Genomic DNA, 20,411 nt, shown 5'->3' on the forward strand with positions numbered 1-20,411 from the left:
TAAACACACCAGCCAGCTGGTCTGTGCATGCTCTGAGGACGCGGCTGGGGATGCCGTCTGGGCCTGCAGCCTTGCGAGGGTTAACACGTTTAAATGTTTTATTCACGTCGGCTCCGATATACTCTTTTTTATAAAGATGTATCTGCAGTACGGTTTGTGGCAAATTAATTGGGGAGGATGGGCTCGTGATAATGGCTGGAAAGGAATAGGTGGAATGGTATCAAATACATCAAAAACATGGTTTCCTTATGTTTGTTGCCATTCTATTCGCTCTGTTCCGGACATTATTATGAGCCATTCTCCCCTTAGCAGCCTCCTCTGCTGCAGTATCTACCCTGCTTAAAACCCTCTCTGGAATGATTTGTGTTGTTCTCGTGGCAGTAAACTACAATTCCCACCACGCACTTCGTTTTAAAGACGTAATGTTACATCGTCACATGATCACATCCCAAACAAGTCACATGCCATCGTTGCTTGTTCAGCAGGAATTTCACAGCGCTTGCGGTTGTTGGAGAAAAACAATCATCGGCGATGCAATAGAGAGGTATTTATCGAATATTTTAGTATATTATATGCATTTTCATATTGTCAACTGAATAGGTTAAAGAATATGAAGATGGGGAGGTCGGTAGCAGCTTTCGGAAACTATCAGCCAGCTAGCAACAACTGACGATGATGCGGTGTCCAGTTTGCTATAATAACATCACCAATCAGATTCATTGTTGTGATTTGGGATTTTCTAGGCCTGTTGCTAGATCTGAATCTAAGATTCAGCTGCTTTATATGCAAAGTTGACTATTAGTAAAGCTACCAAATTTCTGTATTTTATTAATGTTTCTAGTCATTGTTTTTGTTTAGGTAGCTCCAGTGGCGTTTCTATGATTTGATTACATTGGGGGCTTAGCCCAAATCCAGAAGGGGAACACTAGTAGTCCGTGGGCATCCTCTCCGGAAGAAAACATTTTCGTTTCAATAGCTAAATGCATCAATCTGGTTAATTTTGAGATTAACATTGAGAGATTATAATTAATTATTAAAGCTGCAACATGTAACTTTTTGGGTGGTTGACCAAATTCACATAGAAATGTGAATCATAGATCGGTCATTCTCAGTGAAAGGAAGTCTAAGTATGTTCTATCGTTTTTTTTCTTTAGCTTTCAGTTTTGTACAGAAGCTTCCAAGAACTTAAATATATACCCTACCGGTCAAAAGTTTTAGAACACATCAGAGGGTTTTTACATTATAATGTAAAAAAAAAAAAACTATTTTCTACATTGTAGAGTAATACTGAAGACATCAACACTACATGGAATCATTTAGTAACAAAAAAGTGTTAAACAAATCAAAATATATTTTATTTTAGAGTTTTGCCTTCTCTCAACCGCTTCATGGGGTAGTCACTTGGAATGTATTTTTATTTTTTTATTTTACCTTTATTTAACTAGGCAAGTCAGTTAAGAATAAATTCTTATTTTCAATGACGGCCTAGGATAACAACTCTTGGCATTCTCTCAACCGCTTCATGGGGTTAACTGGCTGTTCAGGGGCAGAACGACAGATTTGTACCTTGTCAGCTCAAGGATATGAACTTGCAACCTTTCGGTTACTAGTCCAACGCTCTAACCACTAGGCTACCCTGCCGCCCCAATTAACAGGTGTGCCTTCTTAAGTTAATTTGGGGAATTTCTTTCCTTAATGCATTTGAGCCAATCAGTTGTGTTGTGACAAGGTAGGAAAATAGGGCTACCAAATAGGGCTATTTTCCGTATACTAACAGCTCAAATAAGCAAAAAGAAACGACAGTACATCATTACTTTAAGACATGAAGGTCAGTCAATACGGAACATTTAAAGAACTTTGAACGTTTCTTCAAGTGCAGTCGCAAAAACCATCAAGCTCTATGATGAAACTGGCTCTCATGAGGACCACCACAGGAAAGGAAGACCCAGAGTTACCTCTGCTGCAGAGGATAAGTTCATTAGAGTTACCAGCCTTAGAAATTGCAGCCCAAATAAATGCTTCACAGAGTGCAAGTATCAGAAACATCTCAACATCACCTGTTCAGAGAAGACTGTGTGAATCAGGCCTTCATGATCGAATTGCTGCAAAGAAACCACTACTAAAAGACACCCATACAAAGAAGAGACTTGTTTGGGCCAAGAAACACAAGCAATGGACATTAGATTGGTGGAAATTTGTCCTTTGGTCAGGAGACCAAATTGGAGATGTTTGGTTCCAACCGCCGTTTCTTTATGAGACGCAGTGTGGGTGAACGGATGATCTCCGCATGTGTATTTCAACAGGACAAAGACCCCAACACACCTCCAGGCTGTGTAAGGGCTATTTTACCAAGAAGGAGAGTGATGGAGTGCTGCATCAGATGACCTGGCCTCCACAATCCCCTGGCCTCAACCCAATTGAGATGGTTTTGGATTAGTTGGACTGCAGAGTGAAGGAAGAGCAGCCAGCAAGTGCTCAGCATATGAGGGAACTCCTTCAAGACTGTTAGAAAAGCATTTTAGGTGAAGCTGCTTGTAAGAATGCCAAGAGTGCGCAAAGGTTGGCTATTTGAAGAATCTCAAATATAAAATATATTTAGATTTTTTTTTGTTACTACATGATTCCATGTGTGTTATTTCATAGTTTTTACATCTTCAGTATTATTCTACAATGTAGAAAATAAAAATAAAATAAATAAAAATAATAAAATAAAGAAAACCCTTGAATAAGTAGGTGTTCTAAAACTTTTGACCAGTAGTATGTTTAGATGGTAGTGATTCATAAACTGAAGTTAGGCAAACTATTTAGAATTTTTGCAACCAGGAAATGGTGGAGCGATTTCTGCATATTGCACCTTTTTAAGAATTTGGTAAAAAGTTATAATAAATGTAGGTAAACTATCCCTTTTTAAAATATATATAGTCTTGAAGAAAGTCCTGCAGGAGATATATTTCCCCTTCAGAGGGTTTGAAAATGTTCATTATAATTAATTTCTCCAAGTCACCTCAACACAAACAAAATGACAAAATAATTGAGGTAAGATATGTAGTCTATTTCCCTTTGACTAAATGAAGTGAGATTAAGTTGTTATCCACCTTATATTTCAATATAACCTATTCTTATTTATGACTTACAGTCAACATGTCCATGACATAGCTTAGCTACATGAATGCCTACAAAATGCATAGCCTCTGACAAGCACTAATAATTAGCCTTTTTAGTGTGCAGGTCACACGCCTGACAGAGTGAGGTTTACAACAGTTATCTACTGTGACACACTGTGTCATCATGAGAACAGTGACCCTGATCACTGAAGTCTACTTTACTGTGATCCTTCTCAGGGATATGAAGTGAAAATCTCTTGGGATCAGACCTATCTAAAACTAATGATTACATGTCTCTTTAGAATGTGTTTCCGAGGGATGCTGTAAAGCAGGGATAGGCAACTAGATTCAGCCTAGGGGCTTTTTTTTGTTTTTGTCCGAGCGATTGGTCGGGAGGCCGGAACATAATTATAATAATTTTGAACACTGCAAGTTGACCACAACTAGGCCCAAAAAGAGACTGTATTTGAAAATAACAATTTCATACCTTGATTACATTGAGACACGATCATGTCTCTTTTTTTATTTTTATTCGTGGGAATACTTGGGAACAGATTTATTAAGACCTATTCCTGGTGATTAGTCATTTTTTGACCAGTCTTTTTATTTGTTATTTTTTAAATTTTTTTATTTTCAGTCTTTTTATTTGTCACATTCTGGTGTTGGTGTGTAAAGCAAGGTCAGCCGACAGTACAAGGCAGGGGACCGGGGGGAGAACGCACTGACAAGAACGTGTAGGCTACTGGGAAAGCAGGTTGTAGTAAGCACTTAGAGAGAGCTGAGAAGGTGTCGAGAAGGCCAAAGCTGTAATGTGTGTTTCTCTTGTTGCAGATTGAACTAAGGGTTCACTGCTGGGTGACAATACATCCACTTTGAGGATAAACTGACAAGCAGTCATCTGTGTCCTGAATGTCACAAGAGCCACCACAAACTTTCAGACTGACCTCTCAACCCAAACTCTGAATACCCTCAACTCAGCTCTTTAGTGTTGAAGTCTGTGTTGAACAGAGTAGAGTGAATTTGGGGGTGTTTTAGGTAGTGTTTTTGGGGCTGTGCCAGCTGGGTGGTGTCCCATGGCGATTAACAGTGAGGCGGGGGACTGGGCCGAGGCTGGGAGTGAAGATGCTGGTGAGAGGGCATGGCTACTGCAGAGCCCCAGTGTGGAGTCCGTTCGCCCCCCTTTGTCAGACAGGGAGAGGAGTGGAGGGGTGTCTGCCACAGCCGCTGTCTTCATTGTGGTGAACGCTGCGCTGGGTGCAGGACTACTCAACTTCCCTGCCGCCTTCAACATGGCTGGAGGCGTGATTGCAGGGGTGGTGCTACAGATGGTGAGCGCTACATACACACTTTTGAGACCGAAGCCTGCACACTCTGGCACTCCAGGAGCAGAAGTGAGAAATACTGCATATATATACAGGGATGTATTCGGTAACACTTCCTTTTTTTGTGTGTTGTAGTCCATGCTGATTTTCATCATCAGCGGTCTGGTGATCCTGGCATACTGCTCCCAGGTTAGTAAGTTAATACCCCCCTTATGAACACACAATCTACAATTTAAGACGGGCTTTTCCAGCAGTACTCATCCTAGTGACCCTGTGCTGTTTGTCTAGGTCAGTAATGAGAGCACCTACCAGGAGGTGGTGCGGGCCTCGTGTGGGAAGGTCACTGGGGTAATCTGTGAGGTGGCCATCGCTGTCTACACCTTCGGCACCTGCATCGCCTTCTTTATCGTCATTGGAGACCAGCTGGACCGCTGTGAGTGTTTCTCACTTATAGATAATGAACATGTGTACACACACATTTTTAAGTACTTTATTTGAATCCACAAATCACATTACAGTCGAAGAATTCAAAAGGACACGGATATCTGGACGCTTATGGATGCATTTACTTGAAAAGCAGTGCAGATGCAAAGTTTGGTAACAGAATGACGGCACGCGGTTACTAAACTTTGCATCTGCAGTTCTTCAGATAAATGTGTTTTTGGAAATTGTTAAAAGTAGGCCTTGTGCATAGAGTTTTCTGGGTTGTTTAACTTTGCAATCATTGTTTTTTGTTTGACATTTTAAAGCGAAGACTTCGATTTTTCACATCACTCTGTTACCGTAGAATTGCCCACCAACTTCTCCAACCCGCTAAGCTGCCTATGACAGCTGACACACAAGCAACTTGTCAGCAAAGGTCTGCTCTATGTAGGAGTCAAAAGAGTAACCCACTTCCAGAATGAGCTCCTTCCCCACAACAACAATATCTGGCATATTCCGTATACAAGAAAACACATCAACATCAAACCAGCCTCCTCTGATGGGAATATTTGTGAATAAGCACTGATGGTGGTACTGTCTGTCTCACCTCACTAGCTATCAGGTTAATGAGGCGGTCATGTATAAGTCCTTGAATGAACGGCAACCATTAACAACATGCCATAGACTCCATTACGTTTGACTTGTGTAAAATACAATACAGATCATGGTTTGCAGGGTACCGGAGTTTCACTCAAAGTTGCAGATTGTAGCATTGGCTAGCCTTTTTCACCAGGTTTCCGTTTCCTTTATATCTTCAAAAAAGGTTGGAAAGCCACCTTAGGTTAGTCTCAGATGGATGATGACCCTGCTATCAGATAGCCAGCACTAAAACAATTCCACTGTAAATAAGACGGTAGTCAATGGAATGTTTTGTTTGCTCTGCTGCCTTTCCTCTATTTCTCTCACTTCCTCTACTCACTATCTTTGTCTTTCTGTAGTGATAGCTGCAATAGCTCATTTGCCAGACGGTGTGGTCGGTGGTCACTGGTACATTGACCGTAAGTTCACCATTTGTGCGACTGCTGTCCTGGTCATTCTGCCTCTTTCCATCCCCAAAGAGATTGGCTTCCAGAAATACGCCAGGTATACCTTCCCACATCACCCTTTAGTCTACAACTGATGATTGAATTAGAATTTGAAGCCTGCTTTGTATCAGTAGTCTACATGAACACAGGTCAGTCTGATACTGCTGTTCTCCTGTTTGTAGTGCGCTGAGTGTTGTTGGCACCTGGTATGTCACCATTGTGGTTATACTGAAATACATCTGGCCTGATAAAGAGATGACCCCCGGCTACATTGCAACCAGGTACGCTAACTGAACTACAGTACCAGTCAAAAGTTTGGACACCTACTCATTCCAGGGTTTTTCTTTATTTGAACTATTTTCTACATTGTAGAATAATAGTGAAGACATCAAAACTATGAAATAACACATATGGAATCATGTAGTAACAAAAAAGTGTTACTAATCAAAATATGTTTCTTCTTCAAAGTAGCCCTTTGCCTTGATGACAGCTTTGTACACTCTTGGCATTCTCTCAACCAGCTTAATGAGGTAGTCACCTGGAATGCATTTCAATTAACAGGTGTGCCTTCTTAAAAGTTTTTTTTTTTGTGGAATTTATTTCCTTCTTAATGTGTTTGAGCCAATCAGTTGTGATGTGACAAGGTAGGGTTGGTATGCAGAAGATATCCCTATTTGGTAAAAGACCAAGTCCATATTATGGCATGAACAGATCAAATAAGCAAAGAGAAACGACAGTCCATCATTACTTTAAGGCATGAAGGTCAGTCAAACTGGAAGATTTCAAGAACATTTTTCAAGAAGTGCAGTCGCAAAAACCATCAAGCGCTATGATGAAACTGAGTCTTAGGACCGCCACAGGAAAGGAAGACCCAACGTTAACTCTGCTGCAGAGGATAAATTCATTAGAGTTAACTGCACCTCATATTGCAGCCCAAATAAATGCTTCACAGAATTCAAGTAACCGACACATCTCAACATCAACTGTTTAGAGGAAACTGCGTGAATCGGGCCTTCATGATCAAATTTCTGCAAAGAAACCACTACTAAAGGACATCAATAAGAAGAAGAGCCTTGCTTGGGCCAAGACACATGAACAATGGACATTAGACATCTGAAAATCTGTCCTTTGGTCTGATGAGCCCAAATTTGAGATTTTTGGTTCCAACCGCCGTGTCTTTGTGAGACGCAGAGTAGGTGAACAGATGATATCCACATGTGTGGAGGAGGTGTGATGGTGTGGGGGTGCCTTTCTGCTGACACTGTCTGTGATTTATTTACAATTCAAGGCACACTTAACCAGCATGGCTACCACAGTATTCTGCAGCGATACACCATCCCATCTGCTTTGCGCTTAGTGGGACTATCATTTGTATTTCAACAGGACAGTGATCCTAAATATACCTCCAGGCTGTGTAAGGGCTATTTGAACAAGAAGGAGAGTGATGAGTGCTGCATCAGATGCCCTGGCCTCCACAATCACCTGACCTCAACCCAATTGAGATGGTTTTGGATGAGTTGAACCTCAGAGTGAAGGAAAAGCAGCCAACAAGTGCTCAGCATATGTGGGAACTCCTTCAAGACTGTTGGAAAACAATCCCTCATTAAGCTGTTTGAGAAAATGGCAAGAGTGTGCAAAGCTGTCATCAAGGCAAAGGGTCGCTACATTGAAGAATCTCAACTATAAAATATAGTTAGATTTGTTTAACAATTTTTTGGGTTACTACATGATTCCATGTGTGTTATTTCATGGTGTTGATGTCTTCACTATTACTCTACAATGTAGAAAATTGTAAAAAATAAAGAATAACCCTTTAATGAGTAGGTGTGTCCAAACTTTTGACTGGTACTGTACATATACAATTCCCACTCATTCAGACCCGTTTCCTACCCCCATGGTGCCAGACAGGACATAGAGTCCAGAATGGCATTTCAGCCCACTGACTTTCATTAAAGCTCCAGTCTACATCAAACTACTGTTCCCATCATGCTTTGTTTGTGTTAATCAGCCAGTGTGTCTGTTACAGCCCGTCCTCCTGGAGTGCAGTATTGAACGCCATGCCCACCATATGCTTTGGCTTCCAGGTATCTGTCTGTGTTTGTGTGTATGAATGTGCAGGGGTGTGCATATGGCTATTTCTATTACTTGATTGAAAATGCTTGAAGTTACTTACATCCTCTCACAATCTCTCTCTCTTTCTCACTTTCTCGAAAGTGTCATGTGAGCAGTGTGCCAGTGTTTAACAGCATGAGAAGGAGTGAACTCAAGCCCTGGGGAGGTGTGGTCACCGTCGGCATGATCATCTGCCTCTTTGTCTACACTGGCACAGGTGTGTGTTTGTTTGTACAGTGTGTGGCTCTATAGTCAGTTTTGAAGCATCAGGTTTTTTTTATGACATTGCCCATTTCTTGTGTGATTCGTTGATGTGTTAATAGTGCATACTCCCTGTGTCAGGTGTCTGTGGCTTTCTGTCGTTTGGGTCTAACGTCAGTCAGGATGTGCTGATGTCATATCCTCCTAATGACATCGCCGTGGCAATCGCAAGGGCCTTCATCGTCATCTGTGTTATCACCTCCTATCCCATTTTACACTTCTGTGGCCGGTGAGACACTAACCTTACACTACAAAGCACTGTGTGCCACCCATGCAATTTCAGTACTATATTGTTGTGTAACTTGTTTCTTCAGGGCGGTGCTGGAGGGGCTATGGCTCCGTTTCCGTGGCGAGCAGGTGGAATTGTGTGTGAGGCGTGAGCGGAGACGCAGGGTGTTGCAGACGCTTGTGTGGTTCACAATCACACTCGTCCTCGCACTCTTCATCCCCGACATTGGCCGAGTCATCTCCCTCATCGGAGGCCTGGCAGCCTGCTTCATCTTTGTCTTCCCAGGTATGACCAGTTTGTCCTGATTCTGTGTGTGTTTTTATAACAGCAATAAGCATAATGCCTGTATATAATGTCTGCTCTTCCCTGCAGGTCTGTGTCTGATTCAGGCAAAGCTCTCAGAAACAGAGGTCCGATCTGCTAGGTAAGACTAGACTCACTACCTGTACATAATCTCCTCTTGCGACTGTTACTAAACACGGATCTTCTCTCTCCCCATAGCTGGCATGGGATGGTGGTCTATGGTGTCATCATGGTAACCATCGGCACTTTCGTCTTTGGCCAGACCACCGTCAATGCAATCTATCAAGACTTCATCCACTATCCGGACAGCCAATAGAATTCTGACCAGGAAGACTCTTTGTTGGAGGAGGAGGATGCAGGTCTATGCTGCTATTCTGAACTTTATTGACTTCTATCAGGATGTGGAGGATCCAACACACACATGCAAACACACTCCCTCCTGTGACATCTCCTGCATGCCGCACGTCTCGTTGTCTCCCTGACGATGAAACCGCTCCATAGCAAGCACTCGTGTCACCCATGGAGCGATGCTCTAGGATTGGACGAGAGTCCCGAGCGCAACCACTGACAATGACCTAACTTTTTTTTTTTTTAAGATTATGCAAATGTTATGTTGTTTTTATTACATTTTATTGTGGGAACAGTCCTCAGGGTTTTCACCCCGTTGTGGGCTGCAGTACTAAATCCAGCATACACCAACCACTGCACTACAGGTGGCATCCCATCCCTCAAGAAACTGGGCAGTGAGAGAGGGTACCTCACTCTGATGGGTGTTGTTACTGATGAGTAATGAACATACTGTTTTAAGAATGTGGCCAAACATTTCCATCCATTTTTATAGTACTTTTACAATTCCAATGTTTAAGTGGTTTAAAGACGTATCCTTCAACTGTAGTTCTGAAACCTGTGTAATGTGGCAAGTGTATTATAATTTTAATTGATTTTGAATGCCTTTGAGATTTCAGAAGTCTGGGGTCTCAGGCTGATTCCTGTGGTTAAAAGATTGTATTGGGCCTAGCTTTAAAAAGACAGATATTTTAAATGTGCTTTACCGACAGAGAGAGATTAGCTCTAGGCTACAGAAAGAGGTAAGGAACAAAAATCTATCATGTTCAAAGGGATTGTTCCTCAGGGCAGCAATTACTGTTTTACAATGACTTGAATGAGATTGGAAATGCTTGAAATTCAATTACTTTTTGTTTTTATTTGTATTCCATAATTGGAGCCAAGGGAAATAGTTTTTTTCTGAACTGAACCAATTTAGTAATCTGGTTGAACAATAAGCAGCCTTATAGTATTATGAATTCTCCTGTTATCAATCTACATTTTAATAAACATGATGGTTTTGTCATTGAATTCAGATTGTCATAGTTTTGTCCTAAACCCTCATGTTAGTAAAAACATCTTGTCTTATCAGGTGAATAGCTACAGTATACATATCTCCCTGGCATATTACATCATTTATGCTGCAGCATACAATACATGGACTGACCTTGTGCTGTGCTCACTTGAACAGGAAGGTGGCGTGGCGGTCCTTCGTGGGCAAATTTTGTCATCCAAGTCTGCAATTTTCTGAATTTATGGTTCTTTCAAAACAACTGGGAACTCTGGGGAAAAAAACAATGTCAAATCATAATGACGTCATTGATCTTCAGGTTGTAGCTCTAGAAAGAGGATGGATTTACAATTCCGAGTTGGGTGACCATTCAAAACATACTTTCCCAGTCGGGGCTAATTTATTCCGGACTTCCCAGTTGTCTTGAACTCATGGAAGTCAAGTTTTCGCTGTTCCGAGTTGTTTTGAGCGTGGAACAAATCATGCGTCATTGACAGCATGGCCAATGTTGAATGTTTATCATTTTAAACTTGGAAAAAGAGCCCCTTAATCCCAGAAGTGGAACCACACAGCCACTCACTGATTCCATACCAACACACTCATTGTTGAATATGCGATTTACAACTTGTGTAATGTTTATGCCCAGTGGCCGATGAGCACCGATACGTTTTATCTATTATTTCTTTTCACATGACAAGGATTAGCCAGTAGATTGTCAACTTGATCCATGACTAAGATTTACTGTAAACATGTGATTTGACTTCATTTTATCTGTGACCAATGACCTTGAGCCTTCTTGGATGGCCACTTATGTAATTATGGCAGTGCCCAAGGGGCCAGAATTTGAGGTGTCCCCATGAATGATAACAGGGCCAATCACAGCGCAAAGCTCCATGTTTTCTGCTGGCTTGCCCCGCCACCACAGAAAGCACTGAGCTAGGCTGAAACACCTGCATTTTGGTGCTGCCTTCCTCAAGAAAACAAAGAGACCATGTTTGTATGTGGCTTTATTAACTCTATATATTTTTTTGCAAAACGTGGGGCTTAAATGACAGGTCGCCACTGGTGGTGTAGAGAAAATGTAAAAGAATTCTGCAATTCTACCATCGAGCTGGAAGAAAATGTAGCAGTTTAAGCAAATTTCCAGCAATTCTACAGTGAGACAATTTTGCCATGACTGATACTTTGTCTCTGCTCCAAAAAAATTAAAATCTGAGTATGTTCCAAATACCTGTTTTTATTTTCTGTCTGGCTTTTAATTGTTAGTTCTCAAACATGGCATTAATTGTGTTTAAAATACCAATATTTTTCCTCCCCCCAAAATTGCAGACCCCTGCAGTAAGTACCACATTTGGAAAACACATGGACTAGTCAAATGTATTTATAAAAACCTTATATCAGCAGATGTCAAAGTGCTATACAGAAACCCAGCTTAAAACACCAAATAAGCAATGCAGATGTAGGAAGCACTAGACATTGATGTATCCTGACTTCTGCAAGAAGGCCTACCTGTACGTCTTGAAGCAACTAAAAAAAATATATAGCTTAATTTCAGTTAACACAGGAATCACTAGTCATTTCCAGTTAATCTCTGCTACACCGATTGGCCTGTTGTGTACTGAATCTTTAGTATAATGGCTGAGGAGGAGATTTTTGTTGCTCAATCACCATCCCTGGAATTCACCACCATTATCTTTAAGTGTCTATGGAAGTCACTTAAGATTACGTGGATGTTTTTACACATTCTGTAATCATGTTCAGTAAAAAAGCTCTTAAAATGATAAATTAATAAGATAAATGGTTTCATAAAAAGCATTTATTAGAAAGACAAAGAATGTTGGATTCTTTAAAAGTGCTGATTGGCCTTTTGGCTATTTGAGTTCCATGGCATTTCAGCTCCCCCAAGTGGTGACAATTGAAAACCCAGATACAGAAACTGCATGAGGAAACTCAAAAGGCAAATGATAGCTCTGATGTGATTAATAAGCTGCTAATCAGTTAGAAAGTCAACCAGAGTGATTGCACAGCATCACCAAAGGAAGATTTGACATGTGATGCACCTAAACATTTCTGTAAGGCTATTAATATGCAGTTTGCGTCAAGTACAATTATACATTTACTGAAATTAAGAAATGGCTTAGTCCGATTACACTCCTGTCACCCCAACTCCAGAGTTGCGCTTTGATCTAATGAACTTAGAGTGCAACAGAAACATTTCATTTGATCACAAAAACAGAACATTTGTTTCCCCCTTTCCACCCAACACACCCTGAGAAAAATGGGCCATCATCCTGACCCACTAACAAGTTCCATTACAGACACTGGAAGCAGCCCCAGGAGCATGCTCAGTAGGGTTTGTTTGACAGGAAGGACTGGAACATGTCTAAGGCGGGGCCTGGAGCCCACTGCGGCACCATGTGACCAGCGCCCTGAAACAGAAGATGGGATTAGAACGCAGCAGCCCCTGTTGCATCCACTAATCTCTAAATATTGGTATGTCTGTGGTGTGTTAATGAGTCTGAAGACAGTGAATCAATGCTAATGTACTAACTAAGTAAGTAGTGCTTACCTTCACAGTCAGGAGGGTGAGGTTTCCATACTGCTCGTAGAAGCCAGCAATCTGGTCATCAGATATCCAGCTCTGGTACTTGGTGGTTGTCTGGAAATTAAAGAAAACTGAGTTACAAACATGCCAAATACCCAGCATCCAAATCTCTATGCCACAAATACCAGTCTTCAATAGCTTTACCTTCTGGTTGAGCTGCTCCACAAACCACTTGTCTCCCAGGAAGTTGCAGGCCATGTCAGTGTCTCCGTTATAGACCAGCGCCCGGACACCCAGAGACAGCAGCTTCAGATACACATCCTTCACTGTCGGGTAGATGTTGGTGTACTGTCCTCCCACCACGTCACTACAGAGTTATGGTAAAGATGTCCTTTTTTTGGTTGAATTTTACCCCCTTTTCGTGGTATCCAATTGTTAGTAGTTACTATCTTGTCTCATCGCTACAACTCCCGTACGGACTCGGGAGAGACGAAGGTTGAAAGCCATGCGTCCTCCGAAACACAACCCCGCACTGCTTCTTAACACAGCGCGCATCCAACCCGGAAGCCAGCCGCACCAGTGTCGGAGGAAACACCGGGCACCTGGCGACCTTGGCATGCACTGCGCCCGGCCCGCCACAGGAGTCGCTAGTGCGCGATGAGACAAGGATATCCCTACCGGCCAAACCCTCCCTAACCCGGCGACGCTAGGCCAATTGTGTGTCGCCCCATTGACCTCCCGGTCGCGGCCGGCTGTGACAGAGCCTGGGCGCGAACCCAGAGTCTCTGGTGGCACAGCTAGCACTGCGATGCAGTGCCCTAGACCACCCAGGAGGCCCTGTAAAGATGTCCTTTAGGTAATTTACTGTTGTCAAGTTTTAGATGTCCTGTCGCTGCATTTAGACTTCACGAGTGTAATACCTGCAGATGTCCCAGGGTGGAAGTGTATCAGGGATGTGTAGGGCTTTCCTCACATCACCCCGGTTGAGCCAGTTCATCTGCGCTGTGCTGTTAATGCAGGGAGGGACCTCACCCACAGAAGGAGTTTGGCCAGTGACGGACGGCACCTTCAGCAGCTACAGCGAGACACATTACTTACATATCACACCAATACCTTCCATCATAACCACTTCAAACAATTTGAGAATAACCAGAACAACCCTTCTGAACACAAGACTAACAAAATCTAATGCCAGAATGGACTTGAACACTATTCCTCCAAAGGGGGGCACTTACCTGGAAGGTGTCCCAGTGCTTCCTATAGTTCCTGAAGAGGTGGCTCATGCTCCTCTTATAGGCTCTGGCCCCGACTCCACCCTCACAGTCCATGTAAAGTGCATACTCATTCAGCCCAGAATCATACACAATACTAAAGGCCTGGCTCAACTGAGAGGGCAAGAATGAATGAGAGGGAGAAACAAAGGTACAAGTATCCATTTCTATGTTAAACCTGTGCATGTAATAGCGCAATTTTTGTATTTGATATATAATACTACTTATCCGATTGTAAAAGTGCTTCCATGTGTACCAGTGTCTTGCAGGCCTCCTTGCTGTTGTTGAAGAAGTTACATGATCCCTTATCACAGCAGTTTGTGTTCAGATCTGTCCAAAGTCTGCAAGAGGATAGTTTACTTAAACACAATGCAATGTCTGATGCTTCTGTTACAAGACAAGCTTGGATTCATATTGTGGGTTTTTCAAAAGGAATTATCCCTAGTCATGTAAACATAACTAAACAGACAGAGCCCACATGAGTGAATGTGTTGTGAGTTCTTACTGTTCTCCGAAGAGGCCGTGGTAGTAACCAAAGTAGATCAGAGACTGGTCATTCAGGGCATAGCTACTGAGGCCATTACCCACTGCAAAGCCCTGAAAAATACATTGAAGGAGTTATATTATAACTGTCATTCATATTCGAGTCATACCATCCTCTCCTACATAATCATTGACAGGTGGTTGGATAGGATTGAATTCCATTGCATTGCTTTTAATTTATGCTCAGTCTTTAGATTTTCAGAGAGCGCAAGAGTGTAATCCACTCAAAACAATTAAGTCGGTGTGTGAATCAACTCACCTTGAAGTTAATCTTTGCGGTCCCTGTGGCCACACGCTGGCTGAGTGTCGGGGCATATATCCCACCATAACTCTCACCGATGATGAAGAACTCATTCTGTGTGAAGTTTGGAAACTTGGCAAAGAAACTCTGCAGAGCTAGGTAGTTGTCATCAGCCACCTAATAATAAGGGGGATAAATCAGTTACTATTACTTTAGTATTCAGTAAGGAAGAGTGAACTGCATGATTTCTGAGCCACTGTCAGTGGAGCACAACACTGGAACGTTCAGATAGAAATACAGTGTGTATAACAGACATGCCTATGACAAAGAGGTAAATAATTGTGTCTGATTTATTAAATGCGTTCCACTCTCCCGAATGAGACCCTGATCTCACCTGGTCGTCGTCAGTTTTGTACTTCTGGTCATCAGAGTAGGAGTATCCCACACCTGCAGGGGACTCTAGGTACAGAACGTTGGCGATCCTGTTCCAGCTGAAATTATTCTCATACAGAGTGGCCCCATCATCATTCACCTGAGGGAGACAAAATGATGTTGTTATTCTGTGGGACTCAGAATCACTGCATACAATAAGGTTACACTGGGAGACAAACTGAAATCACAGGTCCTGCTAAGCGCATGCTGAAAAGGTAACGTGTGGGAGAACTAACATGGAAGGGGCCGTTCTCTGACAGAAAGCCATCCAGCGAGCTGCAGCCAGGCCCTCCATTCAGCCACAGCACAACAGGGTCCTTCAGTGGGTCCCTCTGTGAGGTCACAAACCTGGGGAAGCAGGGAGGTAGAGGGCCAGGTTAACAGGAGATAGAGAGTACCCAAAGACACACTTGGTGCACTCCGCACTTAGTTCTAGACCCCAGGTACAACGGTGTCTGTGGATTATGTTTATGTCCACTTACGTGGACCTGTGTGTGTGTGTGTGTGTGTGTACAGTATGTGTGTGGTCTATAGAACACTAGAATAAAAGTGTCATGTGTTATTTTGTCAATCATTAACTTCTCATAGCATATGGCAAAGGATGTTCTAGCTCTTAAACGTCTCAATGAAAGGTACAAGCTACAACACAATGCATGACCAATGCTGGAGGAAGTAGCAAAAGAGGAAGTATAAATCATTATCTAGTCCAGCTTCAGAAGCGTTCTCTTCTTCCTTTGTGACATTCTATTTGAAGAGTTGTTAAACAAGCTTCAGTTGTCTCTGTACTAACTTCTGTATTAATTTACTATTGAGTAATAGTCAATCTTGTAAGTTTATTTGATGACTTAAAAAGATGACACGGTTATGCCATTAATTTATGATTTGACCCATTTGGAATAAACCGATATATAGATATTGTACATTAGTAAACTAATGTTGTGCACGAGCTGGAGTTTCTGAAAGCATCCCCAACCAAAACAAACACTAAGTTGTTCGTTAGTCAAGGCAGCGACGTATGGCATTACTAATACTCACCAGTAATGGAGAAACTTTCCAGGGCTGGCTTTCAAATAGCCCGACCACTGCCGGTAGTTTGGTTTAAACGACATTCCCGGTAGTTCGGTTACCTCGTCAGGGACGTAGTTAGCCCATGTAAGACACGAACCAGTAAGGAAACACACCACCAAACTAACAAAAGACATACTGGTCATGTCGAGGACGAAACTAGCCTAATGCGCCAACAATGTTGACCTCAAATGCTAAAGTCGAAGTCCTGTGTGCGGAACAATTGCCGTGTCTATGCCCTGTATATAGAAGCACTACAGGTCATATGACTACTAACTGAGCTCTCTAGTCACGTGGTTGATCTTTTGTTTTGACGTTCATCACCGGATTGCGTTTCATTTGATAGGCTACATTTTTTTGCATTAATAATTACTGCCTGAGTCTCGGTTATATCAACGACGGGCAATTCGATGTATTAGTTATTCAATATGTTAATCAGTCAAAATGCCAGCAGGTAGCAAAACAACTATGGCGAGCTCTGAATCATCGAGAAAAGTATAAAGCTGAAAATATGACAACTAGGCCTACCAAGAATTGGCTACAATTGCCAACATTGTTCCATCATGGCGTAACATTTAACATATCAACGTTTGATATAACATGACAGTGAAGAATGTGAGGGTGGTATAATTAGGTAGCAATGTGTATTAGTTGGGTGAGTGTCAGATAAAATGGTAGCTTATTAGTCGACCTGAGTTTTCAAAAGGCCAGTAAAAAGAGTAAAAACAAAAAAGACAAGTGAGTATCAGTCATGCGTTTTTATAAGGGTCTCTGGCAAAAGATGCCTGAAAATGCATGTTTAAGGTGACGCTTTGCATGTACATTATGCATATGTATGCATGTTAGGCAATCAAGAGTTAGACAATTCATGGCCTACATTTAAGTTGAAATATGATCCATTGACTATTGCATGTTATACATTGACTATTATACCTTTTACATCAACAGTTAGACAATACATAGTTGTATATGCATAGTCACTTTAATAACTCTACCTACATGTACACATTACCTCAATTACCTCGACACCTGTGCCCTCACACATTGACTCTGTACCAGTACTCCCTGTTATTCTTATCTCTTACATTTTTTGGGGGGGGGTGTATTTTCTTAAAACTACATTGTTGGTTAAGGGCTTGTAAGTAAACATTTCACCTGTTGTATTCTGTGCATGTGACAAATAAAATGTGATTTGATTTGAATACACAGTGCTTGACTTGGGCAGGAGCTCACTGGAGCTGAGTACTTGCACCTCAATGTTGCTACTGCTTGAGCTCCTGCACCTCTTATTTTATTTAACCTAGTCAGTTACGAACAAATTCTGATTTACAATGACGGCTTACCGGGGAACAATGAGTTAACTGACTTGTTCAGGGGCAGAATTACTGATTTGTACCTTGTCAGCTCAGAGATTCAATCCAGCAACCTTTCGGTTACTGGCCCAATGCTCTAACCACTTGGCTACCTACCGCCCCAAAATAGAATATTTTAGAATATCTTATAAAATATTTCCTCAAAAGTATTGTGGAGCTCTTGCACCTAAATATAAAAGTACTGGCACCCAAAGTGATTACCAGCACCTATTTCAGGCCAAGTCAAGCACTAACAATACATAGCCTAAGCCCTAGCCTAAACGGGAAAAGTTTAGTTGACTATTGAATGTTATACCTCAGTGTGTGTTTAATGGTCTTATTAAAGTGGGTGTGTGCACTATTATTAAGCCCCTGGGTCTGTGTGTGACCTCTGGGGTTACGCTGTAGTGCTACATAATTGCTCTCTCTCTCCTTGGCTGTGCTTGTTCTGTAGCCTGCAGAGAACTGAGACACAGTGAATCTTACTAACCCCCATCCCACTATCTTCCCTCTGTGTGTTACTGTGTTCATGTTTGAGTATGTGTGTATGTATCAGTATCTGACAGAATCGTAACACAGATCATGTACTTATATGTGATTGAATAGTGCCCTGCATCTCTCTCTTTTCCCTCAGGTGACTCCGATCAGTGTCTCATTGATGCAAATGTGTAAAGGGGTGTGTCTTTGCCACTAGGATTTCACAGTCCTTTTCTACACACCCTTCAATAATAGTACAATCATCACAGTCAGAAGAGGACAAGCCATCTGAGGCCTCCTAGCCAGCTGCTTAGACAGGGCATCCTCCAGCTTTCATTACCCCATGTGCTTAGCCTTTCTTGCTGGCTGGGACTGAAATCCAGAAAAGATCCAGACATGATTACTGCTGCTTATGTCAGGTGACAAGTCACTCTTCTCTGATAAGGACACATATAAAGTTTTATGAGTGGAGATGTTTATGAGTTTCTTGTTAAATTGTCTTTCAACCCATTCTCTTAAATGTTTAAATTCCACCTGTGTCTGCGTCTAATGTTTCTCTACTTGTTAAACAGAGGCCAGAAATATGTTGAATGCAATAAATGTATATACTAAGTAAGAACAAACTTGGATTTTTTTTGCGTGTGCAGCCTATCTCTACGCTGAATGTCAGTCTGCAAGACTTTTGAGTAAGCTCATATTGAGCTTTATATATATGTTTTGTTGGGTGTGGGGACTCCTGTCCTCAAGCAAGAGTTATAGATGCAAAGGGATTCGAGGAAATAAAATCAACTGTCACATTTAAAAAAAATCTAAGTCAAGTTTTTAACCATTGTTATTTTCTTTACAAACACTTTGAAATAATATAGTATGATTTATCTGTGATAGAAACACCAATCGAAGGATTTTAAAAATGGAATTACAAAGCATCAACAATAGATCCGACCTGTGACAAATTTTTCACCTGTAAGGCCCAAGACTGCCCCCTGAAATCAATGTTGGAGATCATTCTAAGACATCACATTGAAGGACATAAAGACATAATACATGGTAAAGCATACTGAATCATCTACTTCTTGAATGATCATTCCCATATCTGCTCTTTACAGAACCTAACACAGATGATAAGGAATTAAATTGTGGGTAAAGCATTGTTAAACTACTGCTGTAGTTTTATTTTTCACGACCTAGTAACTGCTGAAGGTGAATGAATTACAGAATAAGATCTCCCTAGCTCTGGCAGAACTAGTGCGCCCTTGTGGGTATTTCACAAGGGCGCACGGCCAATTTTTCAGTTTTTGATTTGTTAAAAAGGTTTGAAATATCCAATAAATGTCGTTCCACTTCATGATTGTGTCCCACTTGTTGTTGATTCTTCACAAAAAAATACAGTTTTATATCTTTATGTTTGAAGCCTGAAATGTGGCAAAAGGTCGCAAAATTCAAGGGGGCCGAATACTTTCGCAAGGCACTGTATATTTGCAGATGTTATAGCAGGTGCAGCGAAATACTTATGTTTCTAGCTCCAACAGTGCAGTAACATCTAGAAACAATACAGTAACCCCAAAAAGTAGAATGCTTGTTTTGGAACATTTGTATTCTTTAATTTATGTTAGTATTGTGGAGTAACTACAATGTTGTTGATCCATCCACAGTTTTCTCCTATCACAGCCAAACTCTGTAACTGTTTTAAAATCCCCATTGGCCTCTTGGTGAAATCCCTGAGCAGTTTCCTTCCTCTCCAGCAACTGAGTTAGGAACATTTGTAGTGACTGGGTGTATTGATACACCATCCAAAGTGTCATTAATAACTACACCATGCTCAAAGGGATATTCAATGTTTGCTGTATTTGTTACTCATCCACCAACACTTCATTGACCCCCTCCAGTTTGCATACTGGTCGGAGAGAGGAAAAGATGGACATGCATTTGAAGGGCAGCAAAAATGTGCATATCATTTTGGAAGATTTCTCCTTTGCATTTAACACAATCAATACTTACGATCCTCAAGGACAGACTTAGAGGAGACTTCGGACTTGATTCTATGCTTATCAAATGGATCACCAACTTCCTCACTGATAGGTCTCAGCAGGTATGAGTTGGCAACACACTCTGAGATGTGCACTTCTTCATACATATTGTATACAGACAGCTGCTGGAGCCAGTTTCCAGGGTGCCACCTGATCAAATATGCTGACGACACTGCTTTGGTCAGTCTCCTCGAAGGGGATGAGACCGAACCCGGACCAGCTCTGAATGATTTTACTGGCTGGTGTGAGTCATCCCATCTAAAAAAACATACAAAACAAAGGA

General features: G+C 41.7%; 2 protein-coding genes and 1 long non-coding RNA gene across 3 annotated transcripts; 2 read left to right on the forward strand and 1 right to left on the reverse strand.

Moving 5' to 3' along the window:
* The first annotated feature begins 439 nt into the window (after positions 1 to 439).
* On the forward strand, positions 440 to 10,195 carry LOC139385055 (sodium-coupled neutral amino acid transporter 7-like). Its single transcript, XM_071130099.1, has 12 exons — positions 440 to 544; positions 3,936 to 4,432; positions 4,562 to 4,615; positions 4,715 to 4,859; positions 5,848 to 5,992; positions 6,117 to 6,215; positions 7,961 to 8,018; positions 8,149 to 8,263; positions 8,389 to 8,536; positions 8,622 to 8,821; positions 8,909 to 8,960; positions 9,038 to 10,195. Exons 2-12 carry the CDS (start codon positions 4,178 to 4,180, stop codon positions 9,153 to 9,155), a joined length of 1,389 nt encoding a protein of 462 aa, XP_070986200.1. The 5' UTR covers positions 440 to 544; positions 3,936 to 4,177; the 3' UTR covers positions 9,156 to 10,195.
* A 1,776-nt stretch (positions 10,196 to 11,971) lies between these two features.
* Positions 11,972 to 16,857, reverse strand: LOC139385198 (lysosomal protective protein). Its single transcript, XM_071130311.1, has 11 exons — positions 16,243 to 16,857; positions 15,444 to 15,555; positions 15,170 to 15,307; positions 14,794 to 14,952; positions 14,497 to 14,588; positions 14,248 to 14,332; positions 13,956 to 14,105; positions 13,641 to 13,795; positions 12,925 to 13,087; positions 12,745 to 12,834; positions 11,972 to 12,604 (listed from the first exon to the last, which is right to left on the reverse strand). Exons 1-11 carry the CDS (start codon positions 16,416 to 16,418, stop codon positions 12,521 to 12,523), a joined length of 1,404 nt encoding a protein of 467 aa, XP_070986412.1. The 5' UTR covers positions 16,419 to 16,857; the 3' UTR covers positions 11,972 to 12,520.
* On the forward strand, positions 16,566 to 18,724 carry LOC139385199 (uncharacterized). The gene is made up of 2 exons (XR_011628920.1): positions 16,566 to 17,010; positions 18,259 to 18,724. It is a non-coding gene; the product is annotated as an uncharacterized lncRNA (long non-coding RNA).
* Positions 18,725 to 20,411: the final 1,687 nt, after the last annotated feature.

The sequence above is a fragment of the Oncorhynchus clarkii genome, chromosome 26, assembly GCF_045791955.1.
Source record: "Oncorhynchus clarkii lewisi isolate Uvic-CL-2024 chromosome 26, UVic_Ocla_1.0, whole genome shotgun sequence".
NCBI classification, from domain to species: domain Eukaryota; kingdom Metazoa; phylum Chordata; class Actinopteri; order Salmoniformes; family Salmonidae; genus Oncorhynchus; species Oncorhynchus clarkii.